This window comes from Cataglyphis hispanica, chromosome 11, assembly GCF_021464435.1.
Source record: "Cataglyphis hispanica isolate Lineage 1 chromosome 11, ULB_Chis1_1.0, whole genome shotgun sequence".
Taxonomy (NCBI): Eukaryota; Metazoa; Arthropoda; class Insecta; order Hymenoptera; family Formicidae; genus Cataglyphis; species Cataglyphis hispanica.
Window position 1 is genome coordinate 5,512,904 of NC_065964.1, and position 18,019 is coordinate 5,530,922.

At 31.2% G+C, this 18,019-nt stretch overlaps 3 protein-coding genes across 3 annotated transcripts in view; 1 reads left to right on the plus strand and 2 right to left on the minus strand.

The window, feature by feature from the left end:
* The window catches only part of LOC126852645 (uncharacterized), a 70,648-nt gene extending 63,569 nt beyond the window's left edge, over positions 1 to 7,079 (plus strand). The window contains 7 exon segments of the mRNA XM_050597639.1: positions 1,555 to 1,759; positions 2,583 to 2,841; positions 2,954 to 3,068; positions 3,156 to 3,278; positions 3,368 to 3,522; positions 3,680 to 3,759; positions 3,917 to 7,079. Coding sequence (XP_050453596.1) covers positions 1,555 to 1,759; positions 2,583 to 2,841; positions 2,954 to 3,068; positions 3,156 to 3,278; positions 3,368 to 3,522; positions 3,680 to 3,759; positions 3,917 to 4,085 — 1,106 coding nt within the window. The 3' untranslated portion in view covers positions 4,086 to 7,079.
* A 219-nt stretch (positions 7,080 to 7,298) lies between these two features.
* On the minus strand, positions 7,299 to 13,975 carry LOC126852950 (uncharacterized). Its single transcript, XM_050598249.1, has 18 exons — positions 13,804 to 13,975; positions 13,555 to 13,674; positions 13,234 to 13,351; positions 12,894 to 13,158; positions 12,701 to 12,808; positions 12,353 to 12,443; positions 12,081 to 12,217; positions 11,850 to 11,982; positions 11,718 to 11,763; positions 9,271 to 9,530; positions 9,037 to 9,156; positions 8,808 to 8,925; positions 8,469 to 8,733; positions 8,267 to 8,383; positions 8,042 to 8,132; positions 7,780 to 7,916; positions 7,554 to 7,686; positions 7,299 to 7,453 (listed from the first exon to the last, which is right to left on the minus strand). The coding sequence occupies exons 1-18, from the start codon at positions 13,945 to 13,947 to the stop codon at positions 7,403 to 7,405; spliced, it is 2,454 nt and encodes an 817-aa protein (XP_050454206.1). The 5' UTR covers positions 13,948 to 13,975; the 3' UTR covers positions 7,299 to 7,402.
* Positions 13,976 to 15,797: 1,822 nt separating this feature from the next.
* LOC126852847 (odorant receptor 4-like) lies at positions 15,798 to 17,829 on the minus strand. Its single transcript, XM_050598086.1, has 9 exons — positions 17,686 to 17,829; positions 17,453 to 17,572; positions 17,203 to 17,320; positions 16,868 to 17,132; positions 16,671 to 16,787; positions 16,521 to 16,611; positions 16,252 to 16,388; positions 16,002 to 16,134; positions 15,798 to 15,907 (listed from the first exon to the last, which is right to left on the minus strand). The coding sequence occupies exons 1-9, from the start codon at positions 17,827 to 17,829 to the stop codon at positions 15,857 to 15,859; spliced, it is 1,176 nt and encodes a 391-aa protein (XP_050454043.1). The 3' UTR covers positions 15,798 to 15,856.
* Between the last annotated feature and the right edge of the window lie 190 nt (positions 17,830 to 18,019).

An 18,019-nucleotide genomic window follows, 5' to 3' on the forward strand; every position in this document is an offset into this window, starting at 1 on the left:
CTAGCGCGATTTCACTAGAGAAGGATGAAAGTCACTGTATTAAAATAGAATTTCGATTTCTTTATGAATCAGAAATAATAATATCTTTCTCTTCTCTAATAATATCTTTTTTATTCTTTCATTTTTACGTATAGCATTCTAAGGTAATATTTTTTCGTAACATTTGAAGCATTAGAAATGTGCATACTCTGCAAGAAAAAGATTTATATCAACAAACTTACTCTCTCTCTCTCTCTCTCTCTCTCTTTTATGACGCATCATCTTTTGCATAAACGCATCTCGCGACTGCGCTTTACCGCTGGAGATGGTTGCAAGCTGCATACCGTGTTATCAGTCGTACGGTCTCGCTGCTATTCGACGCACGCGAGCGAATTGTGCGTGCATCGCATCGCGATAAAACCTGGTCATTATCCCGCGCAGCGCGTTCGCTGACGAGCAGGTGCGTGCTACGGCACTTCTGTGTTCTCTCCTGAAATATGAAGCTTCGTATAAGCTCTCCACACGTGGTCTCTCTGATAAGAGGCGGGAGGGAAGTTGCATGCGAGTCGGTACACACGGTCATGTACACTGCTCTCTTCGTGCATTTGCATAAATCAGTAAAGATTACTCGCGAATGTGCGATTAATTGATACGAAGACTCTTCCTCCGAGGGCTACCGGATAATAATAAATGTGTATTATAATTATAAAATGTTGTAAATCGACGTAAACCTTGGCATTTAGCCATGCCAAGTCACGTGCGCGTTATCAGATGTAATGAAGCGTTGCGTAAAATTACGTCCACAGAAGCGTGTCTAGGTTTTTATCTCTCGCTGGTCGATGACCGCGGCTTAAACATCGTTTCCCTCCGCGAGGAAGCCATATGTTCTATTGGGAAATGAGCTAAACGAACGACCAGCTTCGAAGTGGGTCAAGTCGTCTCTTATGTTTGTCTATGATTTCATCTTTCTCCATAAAATGATCTGATGTATGGGATACGATGCTCGCATGCTCCAGTAATTCTGTCGGACTTGAGATCATCGGATGAATGATCGCGAATGTGCTGGGAAATTTTGCAAAATTCGCGAATCTTTCGCCTTGAACGAACTTATTAAAATCGCGTTAACAATCAAGAATAATTAAAATATTACAATAAGATAATATTAACAATATTAATAATTATGCAATTCTTTTATCGTAGTGTATTTATAATACGATCCGGATTTTGCGAATACGAATTTTTGACCGACGACAAATGTATGCCATCATCGTTATTAATAATGACAAAGGTTCAATAGGACAGCGTCGAATGACGCAATTAATAACTCGATAAAACGGCACATGTTTTGAAACTAATACGCCCAATAACACGCTCCTATCAATCGAATATAATTTAAAGCAAAATTAAAAACGGCGTATTATATATACTCGAGGATATAATTGAACACAGTTGCGCAAATATGTTGTACATATCCGGCGTTTTAGGAGAGAAAAAAAAAAAAATGCGAAGAAATGTGCGATGTTATTCGGCTTCGCGGTCGATCAATACCGATAAAGCGTCTCTTGTTTAATACAGAATCGCCGAGGCGTTATGTGGAGGGTGAGGTGACGATTCACTATCGCTCGCCGGTGCGTACAGAGGCGAAGGAACCGCTGAGCGAGGAGGAACTCGCGCGACGAAGCGCAGAGAACATGCGGCGCGTCTACCAGGAGGAGCGCCGTCGCAAGTATCTCCAGGAGTTGCACGACATCGATTCCCGCAGGCACACGGATAACTTTATGTAAGTGCTGAAAGGATCTTTCTCCTTCTTTTTTTTTATCATTATTATTTTTCTTTTCAATTGGAGAAATCGCGGGTGAGAAGTTTGAACTGAGACTTTAATCTCTTCTAATTTTTTTTTTTTTTTTAATTGGGAATTTTAGAAATGAAAAATGCGAGACGAAACTTTTTTTCAAATTTTAATTTTGACAGTTCGCGCGTAAAGATTTTGTTTTAATTATTTTTATTATTATTTGGCATTATTCTCGCCGCATTCTTTCCGATGCAAGATAATATTTTTAAAGATGATGTTTATAACATCGGGGCATTCTCAGTTTGTCGTCGGTTTGTAAACATTTCCTGTTATTCAACGGCCGTTGCGTAACGCGTCTCGCGTCGCGAGTTGTTTTACGCGGGCGTCACAATGAACGCGTAGGTGAGGATACAGGTAGAGAAAAAAAGAGAGAGAAAAGGAGAGATTTCATCGATGTTTTTTCTCCTCCAGGGAAGGCTGCCCTTCGCTCTTGAATATTTGTGATAATAGAAAGTCTCGATTACTTTGATTGAAAAAAACATAAAATTTTATCGTAGTTGTTAATTTAGTATCTGACTAACTGTAAAGTATATCGAATACTTTATTTAAATTTCGATAAAGAATATAAAACTGGAAACTATGGAAAAGAAAAATATTGGAAAAGAATAAATCTACATTTCTTCGAAATCTCTACAGCCGCAAATACTCGATAATCATCGCGAGACGAGATGGCATTTGATCGGAGCAAACATAAAAGACAATCCACGAGATTCGAGAAATAGTTTGATTTTGACAGTTTAAACAATTGCAGACCCTCGCAGAAGTCGCCCATACCTTTGAATCGCTACGACGACTTCGTGGACGATCTGAGCCAGCGAAGTCGATCCCAAGATCAAACACCGGAGCCGCGTTTGGTCGCGCGGGCTCTCTACAACTTCGTCGGGCAGTCATCGCGGGAATTGACTTTCCGACGCGGCGACATCATATTTGTCCGACGACAGGTTGACAAGAACTGGTACGAAGGGGAATACAATGCGATGATCGGGCTGTTTCCTTCCAACTATGTCGAGGTAAATCCGCTCGTGGCTCCAGATTCTACAAATATAAATAAACGCGAAAAGTTAAGTGTTTACTTGTATCGCTAGTAGTAGTTTTGCGCTATATAAATTGTTTATGATGCAGATTCTACCATATGACGGTACGATGCGGACGACACCGAAGAAGGCTCACGAAGGACAGGCTCGGGCCAAATTCAATTTTATTGCCCAGACCAATCTCGAGTTGTCCTTAGTGAAAGGTGAGCTATGAGTCGAGAGATTTTTTTTTTAAATTATTTCTCGAATTAAATTATTTATATTATTTATCGTGCAATATCTGTTTACAGGCGAATTGGTGGTCTTGACGAGAAGAGTCGACGAAAATTGGTACGAAGGGCGCATAGGAAACAGAAAGGGAATATTTCCGATCTCCTACGTTGAGGTCATCACGGAACCCGGACATCGATCAGGTAATTCTCGCGCAAAGGAGAATTTTGATAGAGAGCATCGAATATTGAATGGACGATATGTGTACAGAGAAAACTTTTTTATTTTTTAGAGACACCGATTCAGAACAAACCGGTTGCATCTCCGGCGGCGCACAGTCTCTTAGCGAACGGCTCGTCCGGAGGAAAACTGAGTATGGGACCCCATCATTATGTGCCGTCCATCCCGGTCAATATCAACACAACCCAGCCCCATTACAATTCACTGGTAACTATTTTGCGCTATGCCTTGTATCGCGATTTAGCTTCCTTATATACAGTTGTTAACGGAAACATTGTTGAAAATGGCTCTAAAACTCTAAATATACAATGAAAGTTTGTTAAAAAATATACGTGTAACAATCTGATCTCTTTTATACTTGCAGCCACGTATGGGAGGGAGCAAGTTGCATGTATCACAACTCAGCGAAACGTTGCATATCGACACGCATTCGGAACCAATTCCGTAAGTCTGCGACTTTTTATTCGCATTTTATTCAGTATCTTTGACATTTTATTGTCTTAAAGAATTGAATTCCAATTTATTTCTCAACAACACATTACTTTATTGAAATAATATTATGGAAGTTATATGTACAAATTACTCGTTGCTTCTCATAAAGGTATCGAGCATTGTATAACTACAAGCCGCAGAACGACGACGAGCTGGAGTTGAAGGAAGGTGATACGGTATATGTTATGGAGAAGTGCGATGACGGATGGTACGTCGGTTCCAGTCAAAGAACCGGCTACTTCGGCACTTTTCCAGGGAACTACGTGGAGAGATTGTGAGGAAGGTCGACGATCCGGGACTTGGACGCGCGGCATATCAAGACCCAGGATAACATTCACCAAAGCATTAGACGGAATCGTTAAGATAAACAGCGAATTTCTCGGCGTTTAACCCGATCGTTCCCGACAATATAAACGCCTTATCAGCATTTTCGATTACGACGTGTCAAAAGTTTTTACATATTCTCGATACGACAGAGATTTTTAACTTTATTTTTTACCGTGACTACATTACAGAAGGTAAATGTCAACTATAATTATTATTTTATTTTATTTATTTTATTTTATGTTTGCAATATTATTTGACCTGCATATTATACAAAAAAATTTTAGTAATTGTCATTTTCCATTTTTTACAGCTTAATAATTAAATTTTAATCATATATTTATATTTTCGATATTATTTGATGAATAATATATTTTGTTTAATTTTATTTCGAAAATACAACATATTTATGATAACAATTCTATGAACAATTCGCGCGAAAAAAAATTTATATAATTATATGATACACATAATTCGCGAAATGTGACCAATACAACGAATAAAACGTCTAATTAAATCCACGCGATTGTGCTTACATCGCACAAAAATATTTTTCGAGTTCGGAGAATATAATTAACAATCACATCAAGCAACGTAGACGATATTTTTATCGTCCTAAACGATGAATAATTTGAAAGGCGAGAGGGTTAAGCGTTCAAAATGAAAAATAAAGAACGTCACACGAGTCTTCCTTTTTGGATCTAACGATGAAGTTATCGATAACGCAATTAAGATAAATATTAGAAGTGTGTTTGCGGCGAGGCGTAATGGAGCTCTCATACGATCAGATTGTTATCGCTAAAACATCAACATCCTATGTATATTACTTATTGGAATACTTATTGATATCAATATACGTCGTTTCTTGTATCTAATGTCACAACGATTGTTCGATATGATTCTCATACAAACTCTTAAATGATTTTATTGATAATAAAAATATCAAAATTAATCACTGATCGTGTCAGGGCCCTTTTTCTGGCGTCGAATTTACCAAAAGATTTAGCAAGATAGTCCGCTAGGATACGTGAGTTTGTAAGTAGAGTTTGTAAGTAGTGTATGATAACGATTTTTAGTAAATTATTGTTGTTGCTATTCCTGACAAAGGGGCTTTCCGCTATCCAGGAAGATATTGTCGGGTTGACGTGTTGACGTATCATCGAAAAAAAGAAATATATAGAGAAAATACATCGAAAAATTTCAAAGTATCCGAGGTAGCGGATAATATAATTTGACATTTTAGAACGACTGTTTTTTCCAAGGAGCAAGAATTAGCATCCACGCGCGGAGACTTATTTTCAATTAGAGAACGATTTCTCTATGATTTCGTATACTGTAGATAAAATCGGTCACTGTTACTGTTGGATTCGTGAGTATTTCGAGACTAACGGACTTATAATTGAAAGTTTGCCTACCCAAATTAATATTTTTGTAAACATTATTTGTACCCACAGAGAGTTATATATAAATATACACATATATAGAGTAGATATATATATATATCTATATACACATACATCTATATACATATATAAATATACGCATACAGAGATATCGTATATACTGTGTACCGCACGATAATATATAAATATAAACAATACCCATGTACCACACAAATAATTAGTAAATATCGGACGCAATATTATCACGCGCACGCAGACAAATAAACAAAGATGTAACAAAGATATGTATATACATATACATATTACAAACAGCTATGAACTGCAAACTATGAAATGTAAATCATCGACCGACGAAGAAATTACCAGTTTTCTCGCGAGATGAAAAACATATTGCCGTTAACGACCATTATCGAATTCGCAACCAAATACGATCTTCCCTAATGTCACTTCATCATTACCTACGATTACGCCTATCTTATAAGCACTAGAATAACAAGAAACGAACGCAGTCGAGAATCAGACAATACTATTACTATAATAATTCTAGAGAAATATATAAAGAGAGATGTAATGTGTGTGACAAGGGCATTATACAGACGCCGAAGTGTATCCGATAATATGATTCGAGTATGGTGGAATGTCGTTATTTTATCTTTGAAAGGAGTTAATGAAACAAGATCGAAGATCGTTCCCCTTTTCTTTGCTCTATATCTTTAATGCACATTTAACTTAAGACCTTCTTTTCCCTTTTCGAAGACAGGAGAAGATTGAAGCCTGAAAATGAAAATTTTATTTTAATATTTTATCTATATTTTCATTGATTGATATAGAAACAAACAAATTTCTTTCCTGATCAACGTAATTTAATGTAAATGTGTAATGAAGATACGAGCTGTTCGGATGCGTTAAGAAACATTGCGTCTTGCGTGTCAAACAATTTGTGCATACACGTGCGCATATATCCACGGCACATATCCCATTAAATCATAAGACTTATCAGTTTCAAGTTTAACAGACAACCAGGAGAGATCATTGATTCTATGTTATCCAGATTTTCTTCTCGTTCAAAAGAATTCTAATGGGAAAAATTCTTATGGGATATCCTAAGTCGTATACATAGTAGTATTCATTGATACTGTAACATAACTCTTTTTTTTTTTGTTAGTATAACCTTTTTGAAGATAGTTATATACATATATATTTTCACGACATAAATTTTGCTCTGTATGAAAAAAAAAAAATTGTATTTATATAAGCTAGTAAGCTATCAAATGCCTTAAGATTTATTCTTTTATTCTAATTAAGTTTGACAAATTTAATCCATTAATAATAATATCGAAAATTTACTGATTAGTGTAATATTATTGTTTCGCGATTTAATATATTACACATATCGTCTATATCGATAATGCATATTTCTGATTTTTTTTTCTAGTTTCTTATCAATTAACGATTTCACTTTATTTGTTTCCACATCGTGTTCTAATGATATTACTATGTATTATATATCTTCTAGATGCAAATAAAACCTAGTCCATTACTAAACTTTGTCAATTCGCGATGATAATTTACCTGTTAGATCAAAGAATTATATCAGCGTTTCAAGTAAAAATATTATCTTTTTTACTGTTGTTTGCCGGATTGTTTGCGTTTATTTTTTTATTCGCGAACATTTGTTTAGCTTCATTTGTAAAACTTGGAAAACTTAAAATTATGTGCAATATTTTCGACAGTGCGCATAACAAGATAATCTTTGAAATGAGATTTAAAGGTACGTATGCACATATTTATTCTAAATACAATAATCTATTGTCACATAATATTATTAAGTTTGTACATAAATACTATTTGAATATATTAATCATTGATTACTGGAAAGACGCAAGTACGGTGAAATATGACATCGAAGATTGCAGAACCTTTAAAATAAAAGCAAATGTTTTTTTCTTTTAAATGTTTAAAGAAACGAAATTATATACATACTGAAGATTATAATTTTTGTGAAAATCTATTCTTTACCGTAGTGAAACTTTTTAGGGAAAAAATATAAATTCCACCGGCACTTAAAATATTTGGTTGCAAGCTCCTTCTCATCACGTTTAGAAGCAATATTTGCGATTTGACGGGCATATTGTACCACAAGCAATTGTATCTGCAATATTGTGAGATATTTAAATGATCAATTTTTTTTTTAATTTGACTTTAAATCAATCGCAGACTATAAATGTTGGAATCGTCATCTTACATCTTATCGTGTATTTTTAAACTGTGATCTATCAATCTTTGGCCTTGCAGAGAGAAGCAAAATAAATGGATCAGCTGACCAACGACAAATGCCGTATACCTCATCGTTTCCAGAATATCATCTAATTGCACTGCCATCTCAAATCCGGTAAATATATGTTAATCTTTCAAACTTTTGTTAATTAAAAACATGAATCGTTATATTCTATTTTCTAAATGCGTCGTATGTTGAATTACAATATTCTTATTAAATAAACACATACTTGCAGTAAACTGATACTCATCGCTACGGTAACTATCGCTATTTGTATGGCGAAAGTTTTGGAGAAAGTATCTTCCAGAAGTTCCGCGAATCTACAAATAATTACAAAAAACAATATTACAAAAACGCCTTGTATTGAAAATCTTCTTGTACTTGTATCTTTTTGGGCGAGCATTTATTAATTTATTCATCTTTTAAAGATACAGAATATATTTTATACACTTACTGTAAGGCTTGCCAGTGTGCATGCACAGAGATAGCTATCTTTTGATTGTACATGTTAATCAGATTATTATTTATCAAATCTGTATCTTTATTATACGCCAAGTTTTCGAAACGAAATCTACAATCATTAAAACATTCCTAAATTTTTTATATAAAATGAACATAAAAAAGAACTAGTATAGTAAAAATTAGTATAAACTTACCCAGCCACAGCAAAGATGCTGCAGACATGCTCGATATAAGTCAAGACCATACAGTCGTGCGCGAGTATACCCGTTATAATTATTAGTATAGCTCCAAGAGCGTGAAAGAAAATATAATAGAAATATTCTCTGTCATCGTGGACGAAATAATGGGCTTCATAAGGCATTAACATAGGGCGGGATTCGTTGAGCGGTAACACAATATCTAATATTTGCGGTGTGAGGGATATTAAGATAAACATAGGACAACATATGATATAATATGCTGCAATACAAACAAAATAAAATATTTTTACATCTGCCTTATATAAAATAGAGATGTAGCAATTTTATCCTTACAGGAATATATTAGAGAAAATAATCTCGCTTTTGCTGCATACGTTTTCATAATTTCGTACTCTTCTGGGCTTTTCAAATTTTTCCAATGGCTATACAGCTGATCACTGAGATTTTTAATCTAGAAAAGTATCTCTCATAGATATCAAATTTTAGATAACGTAAAGAAAATCAGCAAAAATTTCAAAAATATTTTTTAAACAATACATAATATAAATGTTTGAATTATTACTTTGTCACTGTTAAATTGGCATGTGTATAGCTTCACCATAATTACAGTGTGCATTAGATATGTCGGTAATGTCATAAAAATACAATGCATATTTCTGTCACATTGAATAAATTTGCCTATCTAAAACATCGTATTATACAGGTCGACAATGCTTATGTCACATTTAAATCGAATAATTTTTTAATTCTATTTTCACAATTATTAGATAGAAAATTTATAAGTAGATACAGTAACCTGTGGAATCATCACAGAAAGCTCGGTCATAGTCACTAGAGTTACTCGAAGCAACCTCTCTCTTCGTTTCTGATAGGGCCACTGACCAGCCAATAATAGCATTCTCTTCGTCACACTGTAATAATAATTCCAGACAAACTCCATAGCTTTACTTAGCGATACTTTATCCTTGACGGCGCGTAGTCGATTAAATTTTTCCGATGTAAAGAACGAATAAAATTTCATTGGAAAAAAATAGAGTGCCATATGTGAAAATGCTACTTAAAATATTACTTACATGAAAACCTTTAATCTCACGTGTCACGCTATGTAATATACTACATATACTACGATAATAAATGACAGCTCGTCAAATGGTAGAGATGATATATTATCGTGCGGGATGTATCGATTATAATATCTAAAAAAATAAATGCAGACCCAGCGTTCTGTTCCTATATTTAGTAGTCCGATGTAAATACTAGGATGTCTGCCTATAGATTATTGAGAGACATGATACACCAAATTGTCATACAAATGTTTGCAATTTTTATGTTGCATTTATGCGAACAGGTTCTCCATTCTGTATTTTATAAAATATTTCCCATTTGCATTTTGCATTAGTGACGATACGATCTTAACTTTTTATTCTGATATATTACAACTACATGATTTGCTATTGTTTATCTGGAATACGTATCATTTGTTTGGACCACTAAAAGAGGCGTTGAGATTCGACAATAATGAAGAATATATAATCATATATAATGTGATTTAATATATTTATTAAAATTAGTTATTTTATTTTAATTATCTTTGTGACATAAACAAATTTAATGTTTAAGATATATTTGTATAAAAACAAAAACAAAAGATTTATTTGAAATGGATACAATTTTATTACTATGTAAGAATTGTTCTTCTTTTAAGAATAGATTAGAATTGCATGAACAAAACAATAAAAATGATAAGGTTGTAGCAAGTTTTAGATAAAAATTTTTGGAAAGTTGAAATTTTGATTAGCAATGATGAATTTAAAAAATTTTATGTATTGCGTACATGATGAAATATTATATGATTAATAAAAGTATATAATTGTAATATATGAATTAAATACAATATGGTGCATTGCTTTTGATGGGAGTGTAATAATTTTATTAGTGAATTTAGAAATATCGCGAACTATTAGTAGTACGTGTTTATCGTGAAATAATAAGTCGTTCGAAAAGTAATTTCGTTTTTAATTTAAAAATTTTTTATTTTTTTTTAGAAAGAAAAAAAACAAAAAAATAAAAACAAAATTACTTTCCAACGACCCAATAGAACATAAAGGTTTTAAAAATTTTTTAAACAAAAGCGAATGCAGACCGTGTATTATTAAGTTAAATTTTTAAACAAAAAACTAGCGATAATTTTATATGCTTTATTATAAAATTTTTAAAATAGAGAAAAAAATGTTAACATTATAAATATTATCTTTTTTCTATCATTCATTATCCAACGTTCTTTATTTCTTTTTCAAGCAAGTATCTCTCTGATTCCGTGAAACAATGAAAGTTTAGGATTATATTTAAACATTATTTTAATTATGTGCGGTTGTGCAGCACGATAAATTTTTATATAATGAGAATTAAAATTATCTACATACTATAATTCATTAAACTTGATTTCATTATAATTTTATAATTCATCAAAGAATATCATTGTCTATGTCACAACATCAATATATTTATACGGAAATTCTATCCAGAAGCAATCGATTATTAATTATCGATTATTGATTACTCGAAAGATTCGAGCACGGTAAAATACGACATCGAAGTTTGTAATACCTTAAAAATAGGAATCTCAAGGATTTAAAAAAAAAAAAAACTTTAAAAGAATACGTTGAAATATTAAAGCATTCATAAAAATCTATTTTTTACAAATAATTCAAGTAAAGTTTTTTTTTTCTAAATACACATACAATTTATTGGCTCTATGCATGGTATCTATGCAGAACATTGCAAAATATGATATATTGAAATTGCTATGTAACAGATATTAATTGATATCTTAATATTAATGATATCCTGTTATCGAGTATTGCTTTATTGTCACTCGATTGTCACTCGGAATAATAAAAATAAAAATAAAATGATTATGGTAATTTCACCAGGAAAATATTTTTGAATTTTTGAAATCATGATTACAATAATATCGTTAAGATAAGAAAAGGTTTTTGCATATTAGATATATAAATTTGTCAATTTTGCGTTTTTTTTCTTCATTCGCTTCACTTTAATTTAGCTTCACTTGCGAAACTTGAAAAATTGAAAATTACATGCAATTATATTTGACAGCGCACAAAGCAAGACAATTTTTTAAATGAGATTTAAAGGTACACATTTATTTAAATGCAATTATCTCTATTGTCACATAATATTAAACTACATAATGCTATTTGAATATATTGATCATTGATTATTGGAAGGACGCAAGTACAGTAAAATATGACATCGAAGATTGCAGAACCTTTAAGATAAGAGTAAATTTTTAAAAATAATTTTACAAAAACATGTTATATAATATTACAAAATTTATGAAAATTTCTTCTTTACCGTCATGAAGCTTTTCAGTGAAAAAATGTATATTCTGCCTGCGCTCAAAACATTCGGTTGCATGCTTCTTCTCATGATGTTTAGAATCAGCCTTTGCGATTTCACGGGTATTTTGTACCAGGCACATTTATATCTGCAAAATTACAGCAATATTATGCGTTTCATTGATCACATTTTTTTATTATTAACTGATCGTGAAATTATATTTTAGAATTGGAATCGTCATCTCACATCTTCTCGTGCATTTGTAAACTGTGATCTATCAACCTTTGGCCTTGTAGACTAAAGCAGAATATATGAATCAACTGACCAATAATAAATGCTATGTATCTCGTCGTTTCAAAAGTGTTTTCTAATTGCATCGCCATCTCGAATGAAATAAATGTATTTTAATTTTTTATTCGTTAGATGATTATAATATAAACGTAAGTAATAACTTGATTCTTAAAATGTGCGAATGAGGCAAGATAAAATTGCAATACTTTTAACAATTAAACACGTACTTGCGCAAGAGTGACACTCATCGCTGTGATAACTATGAACATTTGTATAATTAAAGTTACACAGAAGGTATTTTCAAGAAACTCCGCGAATCTATGGCAAATAAGTGTTATTATATACAATGTATATTGAGAGTTTTTTTTCATTAAGCATTTATTCATTTATTCTTATATACAGAGTGTCCCCAAATTAAATCTTAAATTTCAAAACTTCGGGAGCGTATAGGGAACAGATAAACTAAGAAAAAAGAACCTTTTGGAAATTCGCTCGATTTATTGATTACCGAAATTTTGACGAGTTTAAGTATAATAGAAGGCACCCTAAATAAAAACACATTATTATATACTTACTGTAAAGCTCGCCAATGTGCATGAACGGATAATGCTATTTTTTGATTGTATATCTTTATATTATTATTTTCTACATCGTTATTATGTGCTAAATTTTCAAAACGAAATCTACATATATTTAAACAATAAATTAGCAGCTTCCTAAATTTTGCTATATTAAAATAACAAGAAGAAAAATACAAATTATTCTTACCCAGCTACAGCAAAGATGCCGCAAACGTGTTCGATGTAAGTCAAGATCATACAATCATGCGCGAGTAGACCTGTTATATTTATTATTATAGATATTATAACATGGAGAAGAATATAATAGAAATATTCTCTATCGTCATTGACGAAATAATGACATTCTTGAGGCATTAATATAGGCCGAGATTCGTTGAGAGGCAATACGATATCTAATATCTGTGGTGTGAGACTAAATAGTGGAAACATGGGACAACATATGTAATAATATGCTGCAATAAAAAGGAAACAAATTACATCTGTTATATATGATATAATAAAATGAGATTAGAATAATTTATTCTCACAGGAATAAATCAAAAAAATCAATCTTGCTTTTGCTGCATAGGTTTTCATAATTTCTAATTCATCCGAGCTTTTCAAATTTGTCCAATCGCTATATAATTGATCGGTGAGATGTTTAATCTAAATAATTATATTAAATATTAAACTTTATTATTATTTTATAGCCATTGTAGAGTTCTGTGATTGCGATGAATTTAATAGAATAAATTTTAGAAACTTATAAAACTATTTACACACAATTTATGTTTGTAGATCGTGAATGACCGTAGAAACTCAAGAAGTTGTGTTTCGATTATAGAAAAAAAATTTTCATATTATCTTACTTTGCTACTATAAATTTGGCACGTGAATAGCTTCACCATTATTATAATATACATTAGCATCGTCGGTATACTTATTAAGATACATCGTACGTTTTTGTCACATTGAATGAGTCTTCCCACCTAGAAACATCGTGATTAGCAGATTATAGAACTCAACGTTTTATACATTATATTTATTTTAATCAAACAATTTTTGAATTTTATTTATCCATAATTATAGGAAAATAATCCGTAATCGATTATAACAACCTGCGTAACCATCACAGAAAGGTAGATTATAGTGACTACAGTCATTCGGAATAATCTCTCTCTTCTCTTCTGATAAGGCCACTGACCAACCAATAATAGTATTCTCTTCGTAATGCTGTAATAATAATTCCAGACGGCTTCCATAGTTTTCAGAGAGAAATTTCGCTCACGACGGCGCGCAATCGACTACATTTTTCGTCATATTTTATTATAAGGAACGAATAAGAGAGGAAGAATAAAGTACTATGTATTATTTAAAGTACTACGTAAAAATATTGTACATCGAAAACGCTTAATCTCGCATGTCGCTCCATAATACGTACGTTAATGAATGCCTGTCAATGGATAGTATTCTTTGCCGTACAATTCGTATCAATTTTTTAATATCATAGAATAAGTGTCGACTATACATATATATTGATTGATGGGATACAAATTCCATGGTGTCTAAGTATAGATTATTGCGAAATGTAACACACAGAAAATTAGAAATATAACAATTTTTCAACGTCTAACATTTACACTCATATTTATTCTTTTAAGAAAATATTTTAATAATGTTCTTCTTTTAAGAATAGATTAGAATTGCATGAACAAAACAATAAAGATGGAAAGATTGTAGCAAGTTTTAGATAAAAATTTTTGGAAAGTTGAAATTTTGAGCAATGATGAATTTAAAGAATTTTATGAATTGCGTACATGGTGAAATATTATATGATTAATAAAAGTATATAATTGTAATATATGAATTAAATACAATGTGGTGCATTGCTTTTGATGTCAGCATAATAATCTTATTAGTGAATTTAGAAGAAAACGCGAACTATTAGTAGTACGTGTTTATTGAGAAATAATAAGTCGTTCGAAAAGTAATTTCGTTTTTTAATTTTCTCTGTTTTTTTTTTTTAGAAAGAAAAGAAACAAAAAAATGAAAAAAAAAAACAAAATTACTTTCCGAACGACCCAATAAAACATAAAGGTTTTAAAAATTTTTTAAACAAGAGCGAATGCAGACCGTGAATTATTAAGTTAAATTTTTAAACAAAAAACTAGCAATAACTTTATATGCTTTATTATAAAATTTTTAAAATAGAGAAAAAAATATTATCAACATTATAAATATTATTTTTTTTCTATCATTCATTATCCAACGTTCTTTATTTCTTTTTCAAGCAAGTATCTCTCTGATTTCGTGAAACAATGTAAGTTTAGGATTATATTTAAAAATTATTTTAATTATGTGCGATTGTGCAGCATCATAAATTTTTATATAAAACAAAACATAAAATAAAACTTAAAATTTAGAGAAATTAAATAATAAAGATTTATACAAGAAATTAAAAAGTAAAATCTTATGCAAAAATAAAAAAAATTATTAAAAAATTAAAAAAAAGAAATTAAAAATCTTGGCGCTGCTAAATTTCAAAATTAATAATGTGTCTTCAATGCATCAAAATTTAAACTTTATTAGATAGTCATTGTAGACTTCTGTGAGTGCGATGGATAAACCTAAAACTTATGAAATATTTTACATATTTTACTATTTTTACATATAATTTATGATTGATTGACTATAAAAGATTATGATTGGGTATAGCCGTAGAAACTTAAGAAGCTATGTTTTAATTAATGCATAATAAAAAAGTAAAAAAAGAATTTCATATTATCTTACTTTGCTATTTTAAAAATGCCATGTGAATAGCTTCACCATAATCACAGTGTGCACTAAATACTTTTAAATAAAAACAAATATTATTAAATATTAAATTTTACTTATCCGTACTTACTTATTGTTTATTATTCATCATTTCTTATTCAAGCAGGTATCTTTCTGATTTCGTGAAACAATATAAATTTCGAATTATATTTAAACAATGTTTTAATTATATGCGACTGTGCAGCTAATATGATAACTTTTTATATAATAAAAATCAAAATTATGTATACGTATTAATTATATATTATAATTCATAATATAATCAGAAAATCATTGTCTTTGTCATGACATTATTAGGTTTATACAGAATACTACCCAGAAGCTATTATCAATTGATTAGTCGATAGATGCGAGAACGGTAAAATACGACATCGAAGTCTGTAATACCTTCAAAAATAGGATTTAACAAGGATTTAAAAAAAAAACTTTAAAAGAATGAAACGTTGTAATATTAAAACATTCATAAAAACATATTTTTTACCGTAGTGAAGCTTTTGAGGGAAAAAATATAAATCTTGCCGGCGGTCAAAAAATTTGGTTGCAAACTCTTTCTCATCACTTGTATAAGCATCCTTTGCGATTTCACAGGTATTTTGTACCACGAGCCGTTATATCTGCAACATTGCAATAATAAAACCGTTTTAACGAACGCAAAGCTTTCCCATTTTTGTTGCAAAATTTCGGAATCGATGGCAGATTTATATATTTTACAATTAAAATCGATATCTTACATCTTGTCACGTATTTGTAGACTATGATCTAGTAATTTTTGTCCTTGCAGACTGAAGCAGAATAAATGAATCAATTGAGCAATAATTAATAATCCATATCTCACTGCTTCCGTAATGTCGTCTAATTGTGTTGCGATCTCGAAAACGCGATAAATATATTTTAATTTTTCACAATTATGTACTAATTGCAAATGTATGAGTAATGATTTGATCTCAAAATATATGTGCAAGAATCATAAATTTAACATTCTTAACAATTAAACACATACTTTTAATAAAGTAACGCTCATCACTATGGTATTCATCAATATTTGTATGATGAAACTTATAGAGAAGGTATCTGCAAGAAGCTCCGCAAATCTGTGGCAAATAAATTTTCGTTATGATACAACATTTTTTATGATATATTACATACTTACTGTAAGGCTCGCCAATGTGCGTCAATGGACAATGCTATTTTTTTATTGTAAATGTGATCTGGATTATTATTTGACATATCAATATTCTCATTACACGCCAAGTTCTCAAAACGAAATCTGCTAACATTTAAATATCTCGACTCTGTTTTGAATAAATTTTATTCTATACAAAAATTGTAAGAAAAATAAGTTATTACCCAGCTATTGCGAAAACGCTGCAAACATGCTCAATATAAGTGAAGATCAGACAATCGTGTGCGAGTACTGCTATAGAAATTATCATTACAACCACAAGAGAGTGGAAAAAAATATAAATAAAGTATTCCGCGTCATCGCGAACAAAGTAGTGGCTTTCGTGCGGCAATATTATAGGACGAGATTCGTTGAGCGGCAAAACGATATCTAATATTTGCGGTGTGAGGCTAATTAATACAAATAGAACAGGAGCTGGCAAATAATACACTGCAACATACAAAATAAATCGTTTATCTCTCATTATATATAAAATATGAATCGAACGGTTTATCCTTACACGTATATATCAAAGAAAACTGTCTTGCTTTTGCAGCATAAGTTTTCATAATTTCGTATTCTTCTGGAATTTCCAAATTTTTCCAGTCGTTATGCAGCTGATCAGTGAGATCTTTAATCTAGAAAAATATCTCGCGTAAATTTTATCAGGTAATTAATTTTGTGACAGATTGTAATTGTGATGAGTGATCTTAAAAATTTCATTAAGCTTTTTTTTTATCAATGTATAATATACTTTTTTACGTCCTTACTTTGCTACTGTTAAATTGGCATGCATATAGTTTTATCAAAATCATAAGTGTAAGTAGATGCGGCGATGTAACCACTAAAATACATTGCACATCTCTGTCGCACAGAATGAACTTGCCAATCTAAAAGCATTGTCACTGATAGAAATTATAAAAATCGTTACCATCACATATTTAAATTAAACACTTTTTTTTTTAATTTAATTTTTTCCTTATTAGATATAGAGAAAAGCAACCTGTGGAATTATAAAGGAAATCAAACTCATAGTTATCACAGTCACACGGAGCAATTTGTCTTTTCTTCTCTGATAGGGCCACTGACCAGCCAATAATAGCATTCTCTTCGTCACACTGTAATAATAATTCCAAACAGACTCCATAATCCGTAATGATATTAATAGTTTTTCAGAGAAGTATTTCGCCCCCACGACGGTGCACAGTCGACTACATCTCTCGTTTCGTTCTCCAAACAGGGAGACGATGTTTCAGCGGGAGAATAAAATGTTCACGTGAAAATACCACATGTTGGAAACCTTTAATTTCGCATGTCATGCCTTGTAACACATAGAG

What these genes read in the sequence shown, in the direction of transcription:
- LOC126852847 (XM_050598086.1), bottom strand. Translation starts at nt 17,829, where the DNA reads ATGGAGTCTGTTTGGAATTATTATTACAGTGTGACGAAGAGAATGCTA. An exon ending in GTTTTCTTTGATATATACGT is followed by an intron (nt 17,133 to 17,202) that starts GTAAGGATAAAC and finishes TGTATGTTGCAG; the next exon opens with TGTATTATTTGCCAGCTCCT. An exon ending in CTACAAATACGTGACAAGAT is followed by an intron (nt 16,135 to 16,251) that starts GTAAGATATCGA and finishes GCAATGTTGCAG; the next exon opens with ATATAACGGCTCGTGGTACA.
- LOC126852950 (XM_050598249.1), bottom strand. Translation starts at nt 13,947, where the DNA reads ATGGAAGCCGTCTGGAATTATTATTACAGCATTACGAAGAGAATACTA. An exon ending in TTACAAATGCACGAGAAGAT is followed by an intron (nt 11,983 to 12,080) that starts GTGAGATGACGA and finishes GTAATTTTGCAG; the next exon opens with ATATAAATGTGCCTGGTACA. An exon ending in CACTGAAAAGCTTCATGACG is followed by an intron (nt 11,764 to 11,849) that starts GTAAAGAAGAAA and finishes CTTATCTTAAAG; the next exon opens with GTTCTGCAATCTTCGATGTC.